The sequence below is a fragment of the Pogoniulus pusillus genome, chromosome 8 (genome assembly GCF_015220805.1).
Source record: "Pogoniulus pusillus isolate bPogPus1 chromosome 8, bPogPus1.pri, whole genome shotgun sequence".
Classification (NCBI taxonomy): Eukaryota; Metazoa; Chordata; class Aves; order Piciformes; family Lybiidae; genus Pogoniulus; species Pogoniulus pusillus.
Genome location: NC_087271.1, coordinates 8,677,861 through 8,700,428, shown reverse-complemented (window position 1 = coordinate 8,700,428; position 22,568 = coordinate 8,677,861). Strand labels below are relative to the sequence as shown.

Sequence of the window (22,568 nt, the reverse complement as noted above, 5' to 3'; positions counted from 1 at the left end):
TAAGTGTAAAACAAGCTAGAAATAAACTGATTCTGATTAATCAAAAATGTATTAAAATGCAGTAAGTGCAGAGCACCACTGGCAGGCCCATTCATTTCAGTGGAGTTAAAGCTTGTCCTTAGAGCTAAAGGTTTTGCTTTCTTAGTAGTAACATGACAACAATTTAGAAACATCCCTTGGAGGCTGCTTTCTAAGAAAGTTTCATGCTAGTTTATCACACTGAGATATGCTAAATGTAAACAACACTACCCCGTTACTTCTGTCCATACCGATTGGATGTGCTGGATACTTCAGAAGGTTTCAGCTTTCTTCTTTATGTCTTTATATTTTTATTTACATTCCCCTGTTCCTATATTTTTATTGTATAAAACACACTGAAGTCAAAGGATCCCAATTCCCTAAGCCATCATTTCCTTAACTTCTCTACAACTAGCAGAAGCATATTTGCACAGGACTTGTACAAACTATCAGCCTTGCATAAATCTCTCCTTTAGACAGTAGCCTCTGATTAACACCAAATGTTTTCTGAAAATCTACATATAATGAATTTCCCTTATCTCTCATGGCAGTATATCTTCAAAGAAGTCCACCAGATTATTTAAACATGAACTCCCATGCCTCAATCATTCCAGGTATTTGCAGGCAAATAGATGGTTTTATGAGTTTTCTGATTTGATCCAGATTTCCTTGATTTTTCCTAAAACTCTAGCAGTGTTGCTTAACACACTTCTGATGTTGAGGGCGACGAAGCTGGTGAAAGGCCTGGAACACAAACCCTATCAGGAGAGGCTGAGGGAGCTGAGGGTGCTTAGCCTGGGGAAGAGAAGGCTCAGGGCAGATCTCATTGCTGTCTACAACTACCTGAAGGGAGGCTGTAGCCAGGTCGGGGTTGGTCTCTTCTGCCAGGCAACCAGCAACAGAACAAGGGGACACAGTCTCAAGCTGTGCCAGGGGAGGTATAGGCTGGATGTTAGGAGGAAGTTGTTGGCAGAGAGAGTGATTGGCATTGGAATGGGCTGCCCAGGGAGGTGGTGGAGTCACCGTCCCTGGAGGTGTTCAAGCAAAGACTGGATGAGGCACTTAGTGCCATGGTCTAGTTGACTGGCTAGGGCTGGGTGCTAGGTTGGACTGGATGATCTTGGAGTTCTCTTCCAACCTGATTGATTCTATGATGCAATGGGGTAGTGTGATGAAAACTGAAGGGGAAATTAAAAAGATTACAGAATAAAAGCAACTAAAAAAATATTTTCTAAGACTTTAATAAAACTATTACTGAGCTTGCAAGACATGCAACATTTTGGGGGGGGGGATACTTCAAAATCTAAATTAAGAGATCAGCTAGGGCTACGAGGATGATTATGAGACTGGTGGGTATGCCTTATGAAGAGAGGCTGAGAGACTTTTTAGTCTGGAGAAGAGAAGACTTAGAGAGGATTTGATAAGTGTTTATAAATATCTGAAGACTGGCCAGGAGTTGGGGGATAGGCTCTTCCTATCTCTTCCTCTTGCGACAAGGAGCAATGGGTGTAAGTTGCAGCAAAAGAGGTTCTGCCTCAACACAAGGGGGAACTTCTTTACTGTGAGGGTCACAGACCACTGGAATAGGCTCCCCAGAGAGGCTGTGGGGTCTCCTTATCTGGAGACTTTCAAGGCCTGTCTGGATGTGTTCCTCTGTGATCTGTTAGATAGTATTGTCCTGCTCTGGCAGGGGGAGCTTGGACTCAATGATGTCCTTGGGTCCCTTCCAACCTCTAGCATCCTGTGATCCTGTGAACACTCCTCAGGCCACACTTGTGTTTTGGGCTTCTTACATCTATGCATGCATAGTTCAAAAAAGCTTAGCAATAAAACCTGCAACTACAGCATAAATCCAGTTCTTAAGTAAAACACCACTGAAGTCCAAGACATCAGTTTAGGAGATCCATGTTTGCTTCTTGTTTGCTGACTGGCTCTGAAGAGATGCTTCACTTGCTCTGTGCCCCGGGGTTATTTTTCTGTTGAGTTCCCCTCCTCTCCCCACTCTTTTTAACTCTAACTGAAGATTCAAAAATAGAAGTGAACTGAGATGACTGTCTGTACATAAAGTACTTAGATTTTTTTTTCTCAGAGATCCATAAGCAAACAGAAAGGAAAATGTACTTAAATATCACAGTATCACAGTATCACCAAGGTTGGAAGAGACCTCACAGATCATCAAGTCCAACCCTTTACCACAGAGCTCAAGGCTAGACCATGGCACCAAGTGCCACGTCCAATCCTGCCTTGAACAGCTCCAGGGACGGCGACTCCACCACCTCCCCGGGCAGCCCATTCCAGTGTCCAATGACTCTCTCAGTGAAGAACTTTCTCCTCACCTCCAGCCTAAATTTCCCCTGGCGCAGCCTGAGGCTGTGTCCTCTCGTTCTGGTGCTGGCCACTTGAGAGAAGAGAGCAACCTCCTCCTGGCCACAACCACCCCTCAGGTAGTTGTAGACAGCAATAAGTATCATATCATAGTATCATCAGGGTTGGAAGAGACCTCACAGATCATCAAGTCCAACCCTTTACCACAGAGCTCAAGGCTAGACCATGGCACCAAGTGCCACGTCCAACCCTGCCTTAAAGTGCCCCAGGGACGGCGACTCCACCACCTCCCCGGGCAGCCCATTCCAGTGCCCAATGACTCTCTCAGTGAAGAACTTTCTCCTCACCTCCAGCCTAAATTTCCCCTGGCGCAGCCTAAGGCTGTGTCCTCTTGTTCTGGCGCTGGCCACCTGAGAGAAGAGAGCAACCTCCTCCCGGCCACAACCACCCTTCAGGTAGTTGTAGACAACAATAAGGTCTCCCCTGAGTCTCCTCTTCTCCAGGCTAACCAATCCCAGCTCCCTCAGCCTCTCCTCGTAGGGCTGTGCTCAAGGCCTCTCACCAGCCTCGTTGCCCTTCTCTGGACACGCTCAAGCATCTCAATGTCCCTCCTAAACTGGGGGGCCCAGAACTGAACACAGTACTCAAGGTGTGGTCTAACCAGTGCAGAGTACAGGGGCAGAATGACCTCCCTGCTCCTGCTGACCACACCATTCCTGATGCAGGCCAGGATGCCACTGGCTCTCTTGGCCACCTGGGCACATTGCTGGCTCATGTTCAGACGGGTATCAAACAGCAAATATGGCAATGTTTCAAAGGGAAAATCATTAAACATGGCTCATTCACCCTCCCATACCTGTTTAAAGAGTTGAAGATTAACAGCAGTTTCGAGGAATTGCTTAGTAGTACTGGAACGATGCTTCACAAAGCTATTCTCACAGAAAGTTATAGGCTCTCCCTAAAAGAAATGGAAACAGAAAAAGTTAGGTGAGAACTAGAACATATAAATATGCTGATCTATTTTTAAATTCATTTATTTCTTAACAGTCAATAGATAAAAATATTCCCTTTCAAACAGTCTTGGTAAACAGGCATCAAATTAAACAGATGCAGACAAAACCAAAAACAAAACAAAAAAAAAAGCCTGAAGTAATCATAAAATATTTAAATAGTTCTAAAAATACATCTTGCAGTTGGACCCCTGCCTTATGAAGTCAGTCTAAAAAAATATGCATTGCAAGGAAAAAGTGCAGTGCTTTACATTTGGTTTGTGTTACCTTTACAGAACTCTTCATTAAAAATTGCAAGGGAGTGGCTCGAATTTTAGTTTAGGCTGAGGGGAGACCTCATTGCTGTCTAGAGCTTCCTGAAAGGAGGTTATGGAGAGGTTGCTGCTGGTCTCTTCTCACAGGTAATTAGTGATAGAACAAGAGGGAATGGCCTCAAGCTGTGGCTGGACATGAGGAAATTTTTTTGCAGGGAGAGTGGTCAAGCATTGGAATGGGCTGCCCAGGGAGGTGGTGGAATCACCAACCCTGGAGGCATTTAAAAGTGGTGCTTGGGGCTATGGCTTAGGGTGGACCCTGTAGAATAGGGTTATTGGTTGGACTTGGTGATCCTGAGGGTCTTTTCCAACCTGAATGTTCCTGTGACTTCTGTGAATTTTAAGGAAAAGCAAATCAACTGCTTCAAATAATGAAACAATTCCTCTTGCTTGGGAGTACTTTGATTTTCTGGCATGCTAAAGCAGCAACAGTAGCAAACCAAAATTCTGATTCAGTTCGAAAACGTATACCTGTACCACACTGCTTTGATATTTATTACAGAATCACAGGATTGCTTAGAGTGGAAAAGACCTTCAAGATCATTGAGCCCAATTGTTAGTTTCACACTGACAAGTCCTTGACTAAACCAAATCCCTCAGCACAACATCTAATCACTATCAATCGCTACGGTTGGAAAGGACCACCAGGATCATCCAGTCCAACCTTCATCTCAACATCCTTCATCACCAGACCACAGTCTCAAGCACCACATCCACTCTCCTTTGAAACACCTCCAGGCATTGCAACTCTGCTACCTCCCCGGGCAGTCTCTTCCAGTGCCTGACCACCCACTCAGGAAAGAACTTCCTCCCAACATCCAACCTAAACCTCCCCTGATGCAACTTGAGGCCATTTCTTCTTGTCCTATCATTAGTAATGAGAGAGAAGAGATCAGCTCCAGCCTCACTACAACCTCCTTTAAGGTAGTTGTAGAGGGAAATAAGTTCCCCTCTCAGGCTCCTCTTCTCCAGACTAAACAAGCCCAGCTCCCTCAGCCATTCCTCATAGCTCATGTTTGCCAGACCTCTCCCCAGCCTCATCGCCCTTGTCTGCACCCACTCCAGCACCTTCATGGTGCCATGGCCTAGTTGACTGGATGGGGCTGGGTGCTAGGTTGGACTGGATGATCTTGGAGGTCTCTTTCCAACCTGGTTGATTCTATGATTCTATGATTCATGTCCCTCCTATACTGTGGTGACCAAAACTGGACACAGTACTCAAGGTATGGTCAAGGTATTACACCAAAACACAAAAAGATTGATAAACAGAATGGAAATATATACAGGGAATTGTTGAAGTGGACTCCTCTTTTATTTTTACACACACAAAAAAAAAGCTGTAATATATATAGTTATAGGGAATGTTTGAACAGAGAAAATGAACACTGAACACCATAAATTGCATTTCTCCAACGTGAGAAAAGCGTGCAGCCTGTAGTTAAGCAAATACCTTGCACTAAAAGACTTCGATGATGAAAGAAGTACTCAGTGAAAATGAAGTGGTCATTGAAAAAAAACAAATTATTGAAAACAGCTGTCATTTAGAAATAAAAGATGGTAATAAGATTATCATTTAGAAATAAATCAAATTGATTCCTACATTCTTCCCTTATTTCATTTAAAACTTGCTACCAGAAATGTACACTTAAGGTAAGTTTTCTCTCCAGTTCTACTACTATTCTTGTCAATACTTTGGAATAAATATTTGAAGCTGTTCAGTGTAACTGGATAAATTAGAGGTACATGAGAAAGTTTGAGCATCTCCCCTATGGAGAGAGACTGCAAGACCTGGGATTGTTTAGTCTGGAGAAGAAAAGACTGAGAGGAGATCTGATTAATGTCTATCAATATCTGAGGGGTGCATGTCAAGTGGATGGGCCAATCTCTTTTCAGGGGTGTGCAGCAATAAGGAGCAATGGCTACAAACTCGAACATGGAAGGTTTCACTTCAACATGAGGAGGAATTTCTTTACAGTGGGGGTGACAGAGGACTGGAACAGGCTGCCCACAGAGGTTGTGGAGTTTCCTTTTCTGGAGATTTTCCAAACCCACCTGGTTGCATTCCTGTGTGAACTACACTAAGGGATACTGCTTTGATGGCAAGGGGGTTGGACTTAATGATCTCTGGAGGTCCCTTCCAACCTCTAATGTCCTGTGATTCTGTGTTGTGATGAAGGTACATGAACTAATTTTATCATAGAGTCATAGAATCAACCAGGTTGGAAGAGACCTCCAAGATCATCAAGTCCAACCTAGCACCCTGCCCTATCCAATCAATTAGACCATGGCACTAAGTGCCTCATCCAGGCTTTTCTTGAAGACCCCCAGGGACGGTGCCTCCACCACCTCCCTGGGCAGCCCATTCCAATGGGAAATCACTCTCTCTGTGAAGAACTTCTTCCTAATATCCAGCCTATACCTACCCTGGCACAACTTGAGACTGTGTCCCCTTGTTCTATTGCTGGTTGCCTGGGAGAAGAGGCCACCCCCCACCTGGCTACAATGCCCCTTCAGGTAGTTGTAGACAGTAATAAGATCACCCCTGAGCCTCCTCTTCTCCAGAAGGCTTCTCACACAAATTCACAAACCACAATAATTACCAGGTTAGAAACAATTAACAAAGGTATCAAAGATGGAAAACATGGAATTCAACAAAATGCCACACCTCAATCTATCATAGCATAATTTACTAGCCAAAAGCTACATGTTCAGTGCAGTTCCACAAACAATAAAAGACAACTCAGCCATTCAAAAGAAAAAAAGATCAAAGACAGCTGCTATGATGATCTTCACAATAGCTCCAACTGTTAGCCACCTTAAAGACAAATTTATTCATGCCCACAATCAGCACAGCTTTCTGCTTCTAACCCAGTTTATCTTCAACCACACATGCTACTTCACACGTTTCCCTATCATGCTGGCTGACTGTGCAGTTATCTACTTGCAGAACATCACAGTGGTTTTGGCATATGACCTAGGTGAGTTTGGTGGAGTAGCTCTAAAGCATTTTCAACTGCTTTTACACCTTGCACTTTGTTTTTAAATGGTTCCAGTACCATCCAAGAAAATGCTGCAATAAAAAAAAACATTCTGATGTTAATTTTAAATCCTATTCTTGCACCATCAAAAGCTTTCCCATTTTTTAAATATTTCTTTTAAATGGTCAGATCACATTGCTGTTTACAACTACCTGAAGCAAGGCTGTAGCCAGATGAGGGTTGGTCTCTTCTGCCAGGCAACCAGCAACAGAACAAGGGGACACAGTCTTAAGTTGTGCCAGGGCAGGTCTAGGCTGGATGTTAGGAGGAAGTTCTTCCCAGAGAGAGTGATTGGCATTGGAATGGGCTGCCCAGGGAGGTAGTGGAGTCACTGTCCCTGGAGGTGTTCAGACAAAGCCTGGATGAGGCACTTAGTGCCATGGTCTAGTTGTATTGGACAGAGCCGGGTGCTAGGTTGGACTGGATGATCTTGGAGGTCTCCTCCAACCTGACTGATTCTATGATTCTAAGATCCTACTCAGCAAAGTACTTAAGTTCATGTTTAACTTTATATAACCTCTGATTTCAGAAAGGAAATATCACTGGAGGAGCTAGAAGCCATATATTTACCTAACGTAATCCTTGCCCTGTCACAAGATAGCTGAAACGTGGTGATAAGCAGTCCCACCTCAGTACCAGATGCAGCACTGTGTAGATCAAGTATCCAGGAGAAGTATCCAGGTTACTTCACCTCCTACTGATGCTGAGACGCCTGGTGAACACTGTACATACACACACAGGACATGCTGCATCTGCCAAATAGCTTCAAATACTCGTGGTGCTTCAACCAATGCTGCCTTCCTGACCCACTTTGCATTAGCTGTTCTTGAGCTCCTAAAGACTCTTGTCTCAGAAAGATGACCCCAAGCTACTTAGCAAATTCATAGTGCATCAAAACAAATGGAACAGTCTCCAGTGAGACATGGTGGTACAAGACATAGTGCTCCTGAGGGCAGACTCTCTTCTCAGTTCTGTCCTTCTTCCAAAAAACTTCGAGGCAGCAAATTCTAACAACTCCTTATTTAGAGATATTTGTTGCTACAGAAAATAAACTATTTCTGGAAATGCAGAGGCTTTGTGAGAATGCAGAACTGAGTAGGTGATGGCTCATGATATACTACAAAAGATTACTTTTAGGACCAAAGAGAGAAAATGTTATTTTCAAAATATGCTATTTAGAAAAACAAAAACTAAGCCATGCCTCTGTGGCCACCTTCTCACTGATCTTGCAAAAGAGCAAAGAGAAAAAGTAGAGGCCATCCCCCAGCAGAAGAGAAAGCAGGCGTGCTTGCTTTCTCTGTCACATCAGCCTGGGAAGAGAGAGCAGTCAGATGGTTTTACCTGCCGGCACTTTTCCCACCCGAGTCCCGTAAGGGAAGGGCAGGAAGTGGCAGCTCAGCACACATTTTTACTGCGTGGCTGCAATACTTTCCCAAATACCTTTCTTTAATCGCTGAATGCTTCAGATACTTGCTAAGCGCTCATGCATTGGTGCATCTGTTCCCTTATCAGTAGAGTTCAGAAACAGAGCAACCAAAGATATTGCCTAGCTGAACATTTATTTTGATCTGCATGAAGTTATCTATGTTGTTAGAACCTCCTGACAGCAAGGTTGTTGCAATAAAACTGAGTGCATTTAAAGCTCCTGCCTGTTCAGCACAACGAAATGAGACAATTTGTTGAATTGTTGAAACTTGCAGAAATTCCACATGGAAGTTCTCTCAGGGTTTCTGTGCTGGTTTGAAGCTAGCTAGAATGTTTTGGTGAGAAGGATTAGATCACAGGCTGTGAGAGAGAAACAATGGTGATGTCTACTTCACTCACAGGCTTGCTGAGAGGTATAAGAACAAAAGTAAAAACATAGATAAGGGAATCTCTCTTTCCCTGAGCTCTGAGCTGCATTTCACTCTAGCCTCACCCTCTGTCTCTCTGATTAATACACTTGCTTACTAACCCCCCTGGCTGACCCTCCCTTCTTCCTTGGGGCACAAGGCAACATCTAGGGTAAGGTAGAGGGGTGGGAGAAGGTGGAAGGGTGGTTGGGAGCCCCTCCTGGGGACTCAGGTTTCTGGGAGGGCTGTTGTGTTTCTGTATTACCTTTTAGCTTGTATATTTCTGTCTACAACTACCTGAAGGGTGGTTGTGGCCAGGGGGAGGTTGCTCTCTTCTCTCAGGTGGCCAGCACCAGAACGAGAGGACACAGCCTCAGGCTGCGCCAGGGGAGATTTAGGCTGGAGGTGAGGAGAAAGTTCTTCACTGAGAGAGTCATTGGGCACTGGAATGGGCTGCCCGGGGAGGTGGTGGAGTCGCCGTCCCTGGGGCAGTTCAAGGCAGGATTGGACGTGGCACTTGGTGCCATGGTCTAGCCTTGAGCTCTGTGGTAAAGGGTTGGACTTGATGATCTGTGAGGTCTCTTCCAACCCTGATGATACTGTGATACTGTAAATATCTTCCTGTATATTGAGCTAAGCTGTAAACATAAGCTTCATTCAAATTTCCAGAGATGGCTGAATCTAGTCTGGGTGATTTCCAAAGTGTAGGGGGGCAGGTAACACCCAAACCACCACAGTATCTGCTTTAATCTTAAAGAGACTGCACTAAATGCTACAATTAACTCCTAGCTCTATTTGTTCTACAACTCTTCAAGACTGTTACTGTAAAATTAAAGCCTCCTGAAGCGCTACTTTGAAAAAACCTGATTATTGAATCAACATAAATAAAAACATTTTTAGAAGGTCTTGTACATGGAGCTTGTAACAGTCTCGTGTCTGCAAATACAAGCAGGGATCCTTTAGAAGCTGAGTTTTGGAGGAATGTTCCACTGATGGTTAACTACTAGACCATCACATGGCCGCTGTCGTATTGATCGTACTTTCAAAACAACTTCGATCAAAACCCAGTGGGGTCTCTATGCTGAAAAGTAGACAGCTAATACTCAGACCAAACAATCTATGCCCAAACAAGCTATCTGTCCTTTTAACAACAGTTGCTATAGAATTTTCTTCCCCTTTCATAGCTTGCCACACACAGCAGGAATTTCTTACTCTAAGCTGCATTCACATTTTAAGCAAGCTATTTATACAGACCTCAGCGGAATGTGAAGAGTGAGCTAAAACAGCATGATCATTTGAAAAGGCAAAATAACCTAGATCAGAAAATATGTTTCTTTCTAGACCTAGTGATATTTATCTTGAACAGGAAGCACAAATCTTGTAATTCTACATTTCAGAAAGCATTACTGTTGCTTTAGCATGAGATGACTCTTATCAACTATTGGTACAATTAATAGCATTTGATACGGTAGTTATTTCTTGTTACCTGAAGAGTATGAGGTAGGTAAGCATGGTCATGGCTTCTTTGGGTTTGTATAATCTACTTTTCAAACCCCTCAATTTTTATGCACTATTTTGTTTTCAATGTTTGAATTTCTGTGTTTAAAGTCAAAGAAGTAGAAATTCCATCTGCTGCCATGCCACTGAGAGATAAAGGCCAAGTATAATGGAGGGTGCCCTTTGATTCTAATGAGGAAATGAGTAGAACTCTACTTTGAAATATACAATTACAAACAAGTTTCTGTGAAATTTGCACATTTCCTGAAATCAACCCAAAAAAATAACAATAATTAAAAAAAAACCACCACAATTAAACCTTACACTAACTCCTTTTAATACAATATCTACATTCTATAAATGACTAGCACAGTCATAGAATCAACCAGGTTGGAAAAGAACTCCAAGATCATCCAGTCAAACCTAGTACCCAGCCTTGGCCAGTCAACCAGACCATGGCACTAAGTGCCTCAGCCAGGCTTTGCTTGAACACCTCCAGGGACGGTGACTCCACCATCTCCCTGGGCAGCCCATTCCAATGCCAATCACTCTCTCTGTCAAGAACTTCCTCCTAACATCCAGCCTAGACCTCCCACGGCACAACTTGAGACTGTGTCCCCTTGCTCTGTCACTGCTTGCCTGGGAGAAGAGAACAACCCCACCTGGCTACAGCCTCCCTTCAGGTAGTTGCAGACAGCAATGAGGTCACCCCTGAGGCTCCTCTTCTCCAGGCTAAACACCCCCAGCTCCCTCAGCCTCTCCTTATAGGGTTTGTGTTCCAGGCCTCTCACCAGCTTCATCGCCCTTCTCTGGACATGTTCCAGCACCTCAGCATCTCTCTTGAACTGAGAAGCCCAGAATTGGACACAGTACTTGAGGTGTGGCCTTAAGACAAATTAAACAAATGTTTTTAAATGTGAAGTCACAATAAATTGTTGTAGCAGGTATTACACAGGGTGGTTGGTTCTGGATCTGGGCACAAGCAGTGCTTTTCATTACTCTTTGTTTCCATGCTCTGCTGTAATTTTTATGTCTGACTGTTGGGGGAAAGGTAAACAACTCAATGCTAATTTCAAGAGCATTTAATACATTTAATTGTATTGGTTTGATTTATTGCCTACTGAATACAATGACTACATCTGCCAGAAAGTCGATATCACTACTTAGAATAGTGTCAATATTGGCCCAAAGTGCTCTAGCCAGCATTCAATTAAAGCAAGGTCTGACAGGGTGTGCTGTTATCTCAGCACCCCAGCGTGCTGATGAGATCATGAACTCCTTCTGCTCAGCATTCCAGAGCAAGCCGTTAGCCTCTCCTCTTAATTTCTGAGGAGTGGTGTTACAGCCATCAACTTAAAGCAATCCTGGGTTTACTTCTTTTTAACATCAAGAGCTTTGAGGAATTTTTCCCTAAAAGAGAGGATTGTTTTCCAACTAATTCTTTAGGAAAAGCCAATTTTTCAAAGGTAGAAAACAAACTACTGTTGCTTATATTGCATCACCTTTCAATAGATGTGTCACTAAGTGAGAGGATTTCTCTGAAATGCATTTGAAATCTATTTTTCTGACCATGATGAGTAATATATTTTTTTCAGTATCACATCTGTATTTCCTCAATGTCTGCTGCTTTGGAGCAAACTTTTCTGCTTTTCCTGATGATGTTAGAATTACTCTGTCATGATGAATATTTCATACTCTTCAGTTTTCCACTTGTTCCTCATTCTCTACCACTTTCTCTCCACACATAGATTGGGAATATCTTCTGTTTAAGAATGTTTTATGTCATATACTGCTTTAATAACTGATCATACTGGATATGGTGGATAAAAATGTATCTTAGAGTAATCATAGAATCAACCAGGTTGGAAGAGACCTCCAAGATCAGCCAGGCCAGCCTAGCACCCAGCCCTATCCAATCAACTAGACCATGGCACTAAGTGCCCCGTCCAGTCTTTGCTTGAACACCTCCAGGGATGGTGACTCCACCACCTCCCTGGGCAGCCCATTCCAATGCCAATCACTCTCTCTGCCAACAACTTCCTCCTAACATCCAGCCTAGACCTCCCCTGGCACAGCTTGATACTGTGTCCCCTTGTTCTGTTGCTGGTTGCCCGGGAGAAGAGACCAACCCCCAGCTGGCTACAGCCTCCCTTCAGGTAGTTGTAGACAGCAATGAGGTCACCCCTGAGCCTCCTCTTCTCCAGGCCAAGCAACCCCAGAAAATCCTTAAAACCCCAGAAAATCCTCACAACTTGAGACTGTGTCCCCTTGTTCTGTTGCTGGTTGCCTGTCTTTGCTTTGACCTGCAAGGTTTGCACGAGTACACGTAAAAGACCCATTTCCCACAGCCATCACAGACTGGCATGGTTCTTGTGTAGTGCAAGGCAATACCCACAGAGAATGTGTCAAGTAAAAACAGCTACAAAACCCTGCCACGTTGCACATCAATTGATTGTGTCAGTCAGTGGCTATGCAAAATGACACAAACCACACAACTGGAATCTTTGTCTCTAACTCCCTCTACAAACCTTATTCTGAAATATGGAACATGCAATATTATCCCATGATTAGGATAATTCCCAGATGCTGGACAACTTAGAGAAAACAGGAGCAACAAAAAGTTCAAGGCTAAGTTGTGACCACCCAGAGGAAATGTAATTTGCATCTGTCTGTGCTTTTACATGATGTAAGAAACACTCATCTCACAACACAATGATCACTGTAATTCCTCAGTGGGGTTAGACTCCTGGGATCAAAGCTGTGATCACTGATGATGCAGACCATGCAATGAGTCAGCCTAGGTGAGGATGAGCACCAAGTATTTGCCTTTGTATAATGCAAGGTTCCTTGAGCAAGACCACTGGATTGGCCTCATTGCCGCTGCTTGAGACACCCCAAAAAGTCCATGCACAGTCCCCTGGCAAAGCATCTCACCCAACGTCTCTAAACAGACTGCAGTCCTCTACGTGAATGAGACCATATACAAAACCATTATCATTTGTCACTCTACTCACGATACTTTGCTCTGGTTTTCAGTCATTATCATTACCAGTCATTTGTCTGGATCCCTTCTGGAATAACCTGAAGTAGAAAATGAGCTCTAGCTAGCCACAGTATTTCACATCAGCCTGAAATGAGAGACACAATAAAGCTAGAAATGCAGACCATGTGGATGTCAGGTCCTCCCTGACAATCGCACTGTTTTGCTCTGGAGGTCCACGCTTATTAGGCAGTATTTGCTAATGTAGAAATGTAGCATATTACAAAAATACTCTGGGCACTATTTGACTCTTTTTCTTTTTTATTCAGTATCATGATTAAATAAATTAAAAAAAACCACTATTTCCACTGTTCTTGGAAACCTTTCCTGGAGTAAGTTTTTCATTATCATTTATTACACACAAAACCCCACAATCACCTTTATCTGTTACATGTCCTAGTTCCTGTCTATATTAGCGAAGTCAAACTTTCCATATGGTCTCTTGGAGTCCCATGAACTCTTTTGAAGACTCCTGAAGCTTCCCTTTTTTTATCCTTTTACCAATCACTTGGTTCCAATAATCACTAGATGTTTGTTCAAGACATACTGCTACACTGAGGAGAATCTGTCCTGTGCTGAAAACAAACAGTTGCACAGAAAGAGTGCTCAGTGTGACAGAGTCACAAAGAGAAGCATTGGGTGAGTACAGATACTATTAAAGCTGTTGTTTACTCAAAGTGAATATTAATGACAGTTGTTTCATGTTTCAAGTTACAGTCATACAGAACACACTATTGTGCTGAAAACAGTTCACTTAAATGTATGTTTTCAACTTACAAGTGTCCAGGGGTACCCCAAATTCCTTTCTTCTCCCTCCCACTCCACAGGTTTGAATGGCAGAAGGCAGCACAAAAACTGCTTCCCCTCCCCACACCCTGCGGGCTAGAAAGGAGGCAGCAAAAGGTGCCTCTCTGCACATGGGCTGACCCATGTGGAAGCCCGTGCTGGCATCAGGCTGGTGTTTGGCTGGGTTTTTGTGCCCAGTGTAAATGGTAAATGGACACTTTGTCTAGAAAAAGGACAAATAGAGCAAGGGCTCCTGCCCTGAGGTTCCTATCTTGAAAGAGCTTCTGCCTTAACAGAGTGCCCAGCTGGACAGGTTCCTGCCATGACTGGGACCATCCCTGCTTTTGGACGGTGCTCCCCCCTTTGCACCATTCTGTGCAAACCTGCAGGCTTGGCAAGTCCTGGAGTCCTTTGAGAGAGAGAGCAGCATCTGGACTGCCCTCTCTCAGACCATATCAGTAACCAACTTCCTGTCTGCCTCCCAAACTGGGGGACCCTAACAGTTTTGGCTTGCCCCTGCCACTGTGAAGGCAGCATCGTTCCATGACCATCCCACTTGTGGAAGAAGTGCTCGAGACATTTCTGAGTTTGGCAGGTCTGCCACTCACCTAAGGGCTTCTGCTTCATGGACATGCACTATTGGATATTGCCTACAGTGTCAGAAGGCTCTGCTCCTGCAGAGGACTTGAGCAAGGAATCATTGCCGAATGCCTGTCTCACCTCTGTGAGTAAGAGCTGCTGCTCCCTTAATCTTCTGCTCAGCCTGATGGATAGTGAGGTAAAGCTGTGTTTGCAGCTTAGCCTTTTCCATTTTCTGATTTCCTAAATTTCTAAATCTATCTAGAATATCCTTTTGGATGAAATTCCCAATCAAATTGAATCTGTAAACAAAGCAAACTAATTTTTGTATATACTTTGGGTGCAGGGTTCCAGGAAAATAAAATACTTCTGTTTTTATAATTCCTGACTTGGCCACATTAGTTCCCTGCCTCCACAATGATAAGCAATTGATAACTATCCAAATACACGATTCTGTTTTTCATCAGGGTGTGTGCAAAACAAAAATTGGTACCCCAAAACCTCTCAGTTCTTAATTCTGAAATTGATAAGCTTACACCACAAAACTATTTAAAATCTTGGTAGAAAATACATTAATTTAAGTACAGCCTAGACTAACTTTCTACATTGTGGTGGGTTAGAACTTGGGTTTAGAAATTTACCAAACGAGCTCAGATGGCTTGGAAGTAAGATGAAGCTAAGCTGTATTGACAGCAAAGTAAACTTTACAAGCATGTAGACATAAGTGTTTATAACTATATACAAACTGATACAAGAAACTGTCCAGAAAGGGTTCAAAGCTACCCTCTCTTTCTCCCTCTACTTTCCCAGGCAGGCAAAGAAGAACAACCAGCAAAGCTTACATTGTTATTTGTTAGTGGAGAGATTAGATTGGAGTGAATGAGAAGCAAATAGGAGCAGTGTCACAGAACTAAGTGGGACAAACTGTTGATATTTTGCCTTTTTATCCCTTTCAGTAAAAGAATGAATGATACAGACTTCACCACTATTTTCTTTTCACAACCAATGATCTAATTTCTCTCATTAAAATATTCCAATTAGCCTCAAACCAGCACATACATGACAATTACTCAAGCTCCTGAATGTAAATTATCTCCACAGCTGTGGTTTAAGTGTCTTTACTTGACCTAGTATCACTGACTCCAAAACAAAGGGTAGTATTTTCTTTGCAATAACATCTCAGAAGTCTTGAGACTCCCAACAAATGGTCTTAATACAGTCACTGTGACTTCATTTTTTTAACTACCCAGTTCACAACACATCACAGTTCAGAAGGCACAGGTAAAACGAGCTGATCATGGCACAACTAGCTTTTACTATACTACAGCAAATTCAGTTTCTAATAGCTTTTTCTATCACAAAAATGTAATTAAATACTAAATGAGTTAAAACTATGGGAACACAGCCCAAAATAATAGTTACACTTGAGGATTTTTTTTAAACACACTTTGTCTTTGGACAAGTTGACATCAATCCAAGATATGCTTGTATTTGCCAGCAGACTTCTGTTAAAATATTCTAAACCAACATATCTTTAAAAAATAATTTTTTAAAAAAAGGCCACAGTGTTTGCATAAATATCTTCTTTTATGCACAATCAGGAGAGCCAAAATAAAGAAAAATGAAAAAGAAAATAATGCAGGAAGGAAAAGTACAAAGGTCACTTTGACAAATGCTTGCCAGTTGAAATGAGGAATGGTACACTGCTTCCCAAACAGTGCAAATGCAGAGATCTCAGATGTGCTAAAAGATAAACTGAAATAACATGCCAGTCAGTTAAAAGGAAAGCTCATTTCAACTGAGATGCTAACCAGAATGCTGTACATTCAGTTCAACAAACTCTTACCAAAACACAGGTATGACTGTAGCCTATTTTTGGTTGGAATAGAGGTTATGGATATCAATCAAACCGACATCATTCTGCTTGCATGTATCAAATGACTTAGCAGCTGTCACTGTAAGCTGCCATAAGTTAACATGGACTATCTCCACCTTTAAATGAGGGAACAAATTAGACAACTCCTCTTGAAGCAGTGTCGAGTCACGCCACTATGGGATAAACAACAATTATCTATTTTACTGAATTATTTGTTTTACTGACACTAGTACTGCGTTGAACTAATGATTCTGAAAACAGATGTAATCATTTGTGTTTAAGGCCAGGCTGGAGGGGCTCTGGCTAGCCCAATCTAGGGTAGGGTGTCCATGCCCATGGCAGAGGGGTTGGAACTGGATGATCCTTGTGGTCCCTTCCAACCCTGACTAATTCTGTGATTCTATGATTTCAATATAGCAGATAAACTGGCTTTTTGTATCATAGGTGTATTTTGACTGTTAAGCACCAATACTTGAATGAAATGCTTAAACACTAGTTTGTTTCTGCACAGCCTAATTTTCATCTCTATAACAACGGCGCAGATAGCTGATGTGTAAAACTCTCGCGGTGAAAAAAAGACTACCTGTAAGTGAATCACTTGAGTAGAAGGAAAGCTGTGCCATACCTCCAGAAAAGAGGAGCTATGCCTCCAGGAAAAGGCCTCATCTGGAATTAACTACTATCCTATTCATTTTCATTAAGCAATACAACATAAATCCTCACCCAACAACAGAATGCACTGCCCTCCTCATCCCCAAACAAACACCTACTCCTACATGCCAAACGGTTTCATAAACTTGATGCCTCAATTCAGGATGATTTTCTTTCATTAAGACTCAATCAGACCATCAAAAATTATACCCTCAAAACCTGATTCAATTGATATTAGTTCAATTCATTTTACCCAGTGGAACTACTAACAACAGTTTGAAAATATCATAGGAAATAATCAGGACTAACAGATGTAACCAATATCTAAAATGGTTCTGATAAAGTATTTTATCTATAACAACATCAATATATAAAGCAGAAAGGATGAAATCCTGAGTACCAGCAAGATGTTCTGATGGGATGAAATGGGTTTTGAGTTCTCCTAATATCTCAGTGGAATCAAGATAAGCATGTAATAGAAGAGATACACGCTTGACTCATAGATGGCTTCTGCTGGAAAAAGCTTCTGGCCCCAAAGTCTCTAGATTACAGTCTCTTCAGTTCTTCACCACATTAAACAAGGCGAGCTGTGTGTTTCTACTTTCATTAATGCAATCTGATTTTACACAAAATTCTTTATACAAGTGAAACAAATACAAAGTCTCTGGAGAAATATTCATTTGTTAGCACAAATCACCATCAGGAGGTGGTAGTGGCTCCTAAATTGCCAACGTTTGCTCCTGTGCTAAGGGATAATTTAAAGCGTTTTCTTTAAACTGTTTCAAACTGGGACAAAACACTTGGCATTTTCCTTGCAAATCACAAGATCCTGCTCTTACAAGCTAAGGAAAGAAAAAAAAAAAAGAAGAAAAGAACAAGCCTTACTGGTTTGTATCTCAGTGCATCTCTGTAGGATCCAAACAGCGCTGCCTGTGCCCGAAGAAAGGCCTTGGCCACTCCATCACCCGTAGCTGTAGACTGCTTTTTCAGTTTATTTTTCAAGGCTGAGACCTGCACGACAGAATGGAACAGTTAAATTAACACCTCAGAAATTGGTACAGCATGGTATGAACCCAATCAGCAGGCAAACCATGGTGTCTACAGGTCAGCCAAAAATTCATCCTCCTCCTTGATAGCTTATCTTTTTAACTGCAAAGAGCACCTGCTGGTCTGTTAATTGAAATGAAAGCAGGGGATGCTGGTAGAGTGCTAATGCAAATTGGTTTATGCTCTCTTTTTTTCCCAAGGCCTCTTGACATAAATAAACTTAATTATTTTACAGTAGAATTCATGTGAGCTACTTCTCTGCAGATCTTTTTTCCCCCTTATTCCTAACATGTACCTACTTGTTTTGAACAGTAACATTTGGATATATTTTATTTATACTGTGATGGCTTATTTTTAAAGACTGTTAATGGCCACTTCCTATTCAGGTTTAGGGATGGATTTATTTATTTACTTTAAGTCAAACTACTATCTTACATCATTCCTCATGCACCATGGGAGTAGCATCTACTACTGTCAAGTAGCTGAGAAGAGTTTGATTCAGTTAAGTGCTACGTTGCTTTTGCAATTGTCCTCAAGGATAAAACATGTTAAAAGCAAAAAATCAGCAACATTTGGTAGGCACCTGTAGTTGGGAAAAACATATCATGAAAACATTTTAGTGCTAAGTTGATGTTTTAAGGAGGCCTGTCCTTTTTTTTGTTTTTTTGGCAAATGGCAATCACTGATTACATAGAATTAGAAAAATAAAAAGAGGTCTTTAGACCATTTAGATGGTCCTTATTGGAGATACTTTGGAGAAAAATCATATCCTTCTGGGATTATTACAGTAGTTTTTGAAGATGGGGAATTATACCCAGTGCTAGTCCATACTCTTGCTAATAAATTTTCATCATGAAGGGAATCTGGAGAAGTCAACTGCAATTACACTGAGGAGATGTTTGTGCATTTCTTTGTATTGCAACATAACCAACAACACAATACTTAAGTTTCTAAATCCTACACAAAGTAACATGCAGAGTTATTCTTTAAACAGAACATTATGAACAGAGTCAGCAAAACAGCTTTGATTCTTTTAGAAATAGAGGCAAGAAGGAGTATCTTTTTGTTTCTTTATGCAAGCACTCCTGACTGTTCTTGTAGATGATGATTGTAATTGAAGTGTCAACCTAATTAACAACTAAACTTTGAATAATGCTAATGAGAACTGAACATGGCATCAGAGAAAAGACCAGCTCTACAGGTGATAAACCTTCACAGTAGTGACATTTTCTAGTGTAAAGTCACAGTTACTGTGATCTGATCAAAGAGAGAGACCCCCATTGGGTCCAATTATAACTATAGTTTGGGAAAAAAAATTATTGAGTTATGATATTCATAATCTATGCAGAAAGGCCTTTACAGTATAGGTCTTTTCCCCATAGCTGTGATCTTTTCAATTTATATCCAAGCTCATAGATCTAGATAAAAGTTTAGAGCCTGATTCATTTAGCCCATGGAAAGCATACACCAAGGCTCATTCACACTCTTCTCTTACACCTCAAAAGAAGAAAAAAAAGTCTGAGTACAAAAACCAGTTAAGGAGTTTAGGGCTGAAAAAATACATCCATGTCTTTTTTTAGTATTTTCTTTGTTCTGTACTGTATGATTATGAATGGTTATTAAAAATAAGGTTTATTTCATTCTGGGAGCAATAAAATGTATATGTCCTTTGTGTAATGGAAATCTGCCCATCAATATGAGCTCAGTTGCACTAAAACAAAGGCAGAAATGTGAGGTCAAAAAAAGAAAGAACTGTCAGCATAGAATCAACGAGGTTGGAAGAGACCTCCAAGATCAGCCAGTCCAACATAGCACCCAGCCCTAGACAATCAATGAGACCACATCACTAAGTGCCTTATCCAGTCTTTGCTTAAACACCTCCAAGGACAGCGACTCCACCACCTCCCTGGGCAGCCCATTCCAATGCCAATCACTCTCTCTGCCAACAACTTCCTCCTAACATCCAGCCTAGACCTCCCCTGGCACAACCTGAGACTGTGACCCCTTGTTCTGTTGCCTGGGCGAAGAGACCAACACCCACCTGGCTACAACCTCCCTTCAGGTAGTTGTAGACAGCAATGACATCATCCCAGAGCCTCCTCTTCTCCAGGCTAAGCAACCCCAGAAAATCCTTAAAACCCCAGAAAATCCTTAAAATGTTTTTGCTGTCCTGATGGTCAAAGCAGCTTCTAAACAAAAGGCAAGGGAAAGGCAGAAAATTTTCTACATTCTTTTAAATTTACATTTTTCTAAATTACACCTTGTGAGTTTGAGGAAAATTTGGCAGACTGTAAGATAGAGTAAGAGAGGAAAGAAGAGAGGAATCGCAAGACAAAGTAGAGGATGTGAAGCAAAATGGTATTTTCTGATTTTCTTAGTTCTGGCAGGGCCTGTGTACCATAAAGTAAATGATAAACAGAATGCTTTAGGCAAAGCAGTGTTAAAAAACAACAGAAAGCAACACATCTTCCACTTCACCCCAGTATTGGCATATTGTTAGTTGGATGGGCTGGCAGTTCACAGGCATGTTCTTAAGCACAAAATTGCTCTGGTGAGCTGCACATTTCTGTTCTGCCATTGTGGGGGAAGTTTGAGCCTAAGAAAGGCCATGCTGGAGCTGAGAGAAAGTGCCTCCAACTTCTCCTCTCAGAATGCAAGGCTAGAAGGCACAAAGAGTGTTAACAGATTATTCTGCACTAGTATTAGGAGCTCAGTGCTCTTGAGAAAAAGCCTGCAGAGTCAACGTGGGCCATCACAAATGGAATCCTGGCTGAAGCACACCTGAGATCTTCAAGCTGAGGTCAGCAACCATGCACACGCTGGAACAACGCTTTCTCAGGGCTTCTCTCACCACTGAGCAATGGCAAACTGAACTGAGAATTTAGATGGTTTGCTGGCAAACTCTCCCAGTTCCACAATGTAATCAAAGACAGAGTGATAAAGTAGGTATTACAGTCAATACAGTAGGTACAGATAAAAGATCAGGGGCTTTGAACTACTTAGAAAGATGGTGCACAGCAGGATTGTGATGGCTTGGATCCATGAATGTAAAACCAAGAAGCTGTGAGACTCCTGGGTGACATCATTAATAGCTCTTAAAATTTCAAAGAGAATACACAGTTCTGGCTGCATGCCAAAAAAAAAAAAATACTAAGCAGCATCTTTATCAAAACTCTTTTCCTCATATATGCTTTAGTCCATCTACCTATGGTTAAGAATGCCAAACCTTTTTTCTCCCATGCTCTGCGTGCCTTAAGCAGAAATAGCCTTTTACAAAGTTTAAAAATAAAGAACTGCAAACAAACAAACCACAGGGGTTAGAATGCTGTTAGAATGTATTTCTAGGAGACAGTAGTGATCTGCTGCAGAAACTGCACTATTCATTTACACCAGAAGCAAACTGTTTTTATCTTCTCCTAGCAACGGCTTCTCAGGATAGTGACTTTGTTAGACTGCTAAATGCTACCAATGAAGAGCTACCAGAGCTTGAAGAAGGTTGGAATCAAGAGTTTTCTCCAGATATGGAAGAAGTCCTAAGAGTGGGAACTGATTTTGCTTTCATGTGTAATTAAAAGTATCTAAAATGTAGAAACATACTGTGTTGGTCACCAAAAGAAAGACTCATTTTAAAAACAGTCACCTTCTATCCCTTCTGACATTCCTGAAATAAAACTACCTGATCAGACATAAAACATGACTAATATCTTTTACACATACACGTGAGCAGGACAGAACTGCACAGAGGGGTAAAAAATAAATTAATCAAATCATTTAGCTAGGCATTAAATCTTTTCCTCCTGCAACAACTTAAGCATCCAGATAAATTCAAGCACATAAAGAAGTATTCCAAATGTCTGCTGCCTGAGAAATGCACTGAGGTTCCCAGTGGCTACCAGGTCTCTGAATAAAAGATATCCAGGTATTTCTCTAGTATCAGTGACAGCTGCTTAAAAGCTGTTATGCTTTAAAAACTATTGATTCGTGTTCTCCATCAGATCACAACACTAAAAGTAAGCTTACGCCCAAGAAAGAGAGAGAAGACAAAACAAAAGCCTTACAACAAAACAGAATCTGATATGGTTAAAATCAGTATTGGTAATGCAAAAGCTTCTCCATATTTGCTTTTAGCTACACACAGAGGATTTAGGCATCTCAGAGAGCTCTCCAGTGTTTAATCACAGACACTCCTTTAGATGAAAACAACTACTTCAATGCAAAGGTTTTCAAAACCAGTTGTGCTTTTCAATGTCACATTTTAGCTTCTATAACTATTTTGAGGTTCTACAGAATCTCAATCCTAACACTTTATTCAAAAGAAAGAGTTGCCTTACAGCGCTGCAAACACTGAGGACTGATCTGAGTTTCTGAAATATAGCAGGAATATTTGGGGCTATTTTCTGATGGGAAAATGTAGTAAATTGTGAAATGTATATTTTACACAGAAATCTCTGTAGTAGCCCTGTTACAGGTTGACCACAACTACTATGAATCACTGCATTTGCAGAAACAATTTTTGCTCCAAGTAGTCCTTTTGCAAAGAAATTTTCATTTTCTA

General features: G+C 41.7%; 1 protein-coding gene across 4 annotated transcripts in view; it reads right to left on the bottom strand.

Moving 5' to 3' along the window:
- Positions 1-22,568, bottom strand: part of DENND1B (DENN domain containing 1B) — a 186,023-nt gene that overhangs the window by 33,908 nt on the left and 129,547 nt on the right. For all 4 annotated transcript variants that reach the window (XM_064147138.1, XM_064147137.1, XM_064147140.1 and 1 more), the window contains 2 exons: positions 17,852-17,977; positions 3,200-3,301 (listed from right to left, as the gene is read on the bottom strand). In XM_064147138.1, the coding sequence (XP_064003208.1) occupies positions 3,200-3,301; positions 17,852-17,977 (228 nt within the window). The remainder of the gene's footprint in view (positions 1-3,199; positions 3,302-17,851; positions 17,978-22,568) is intronic.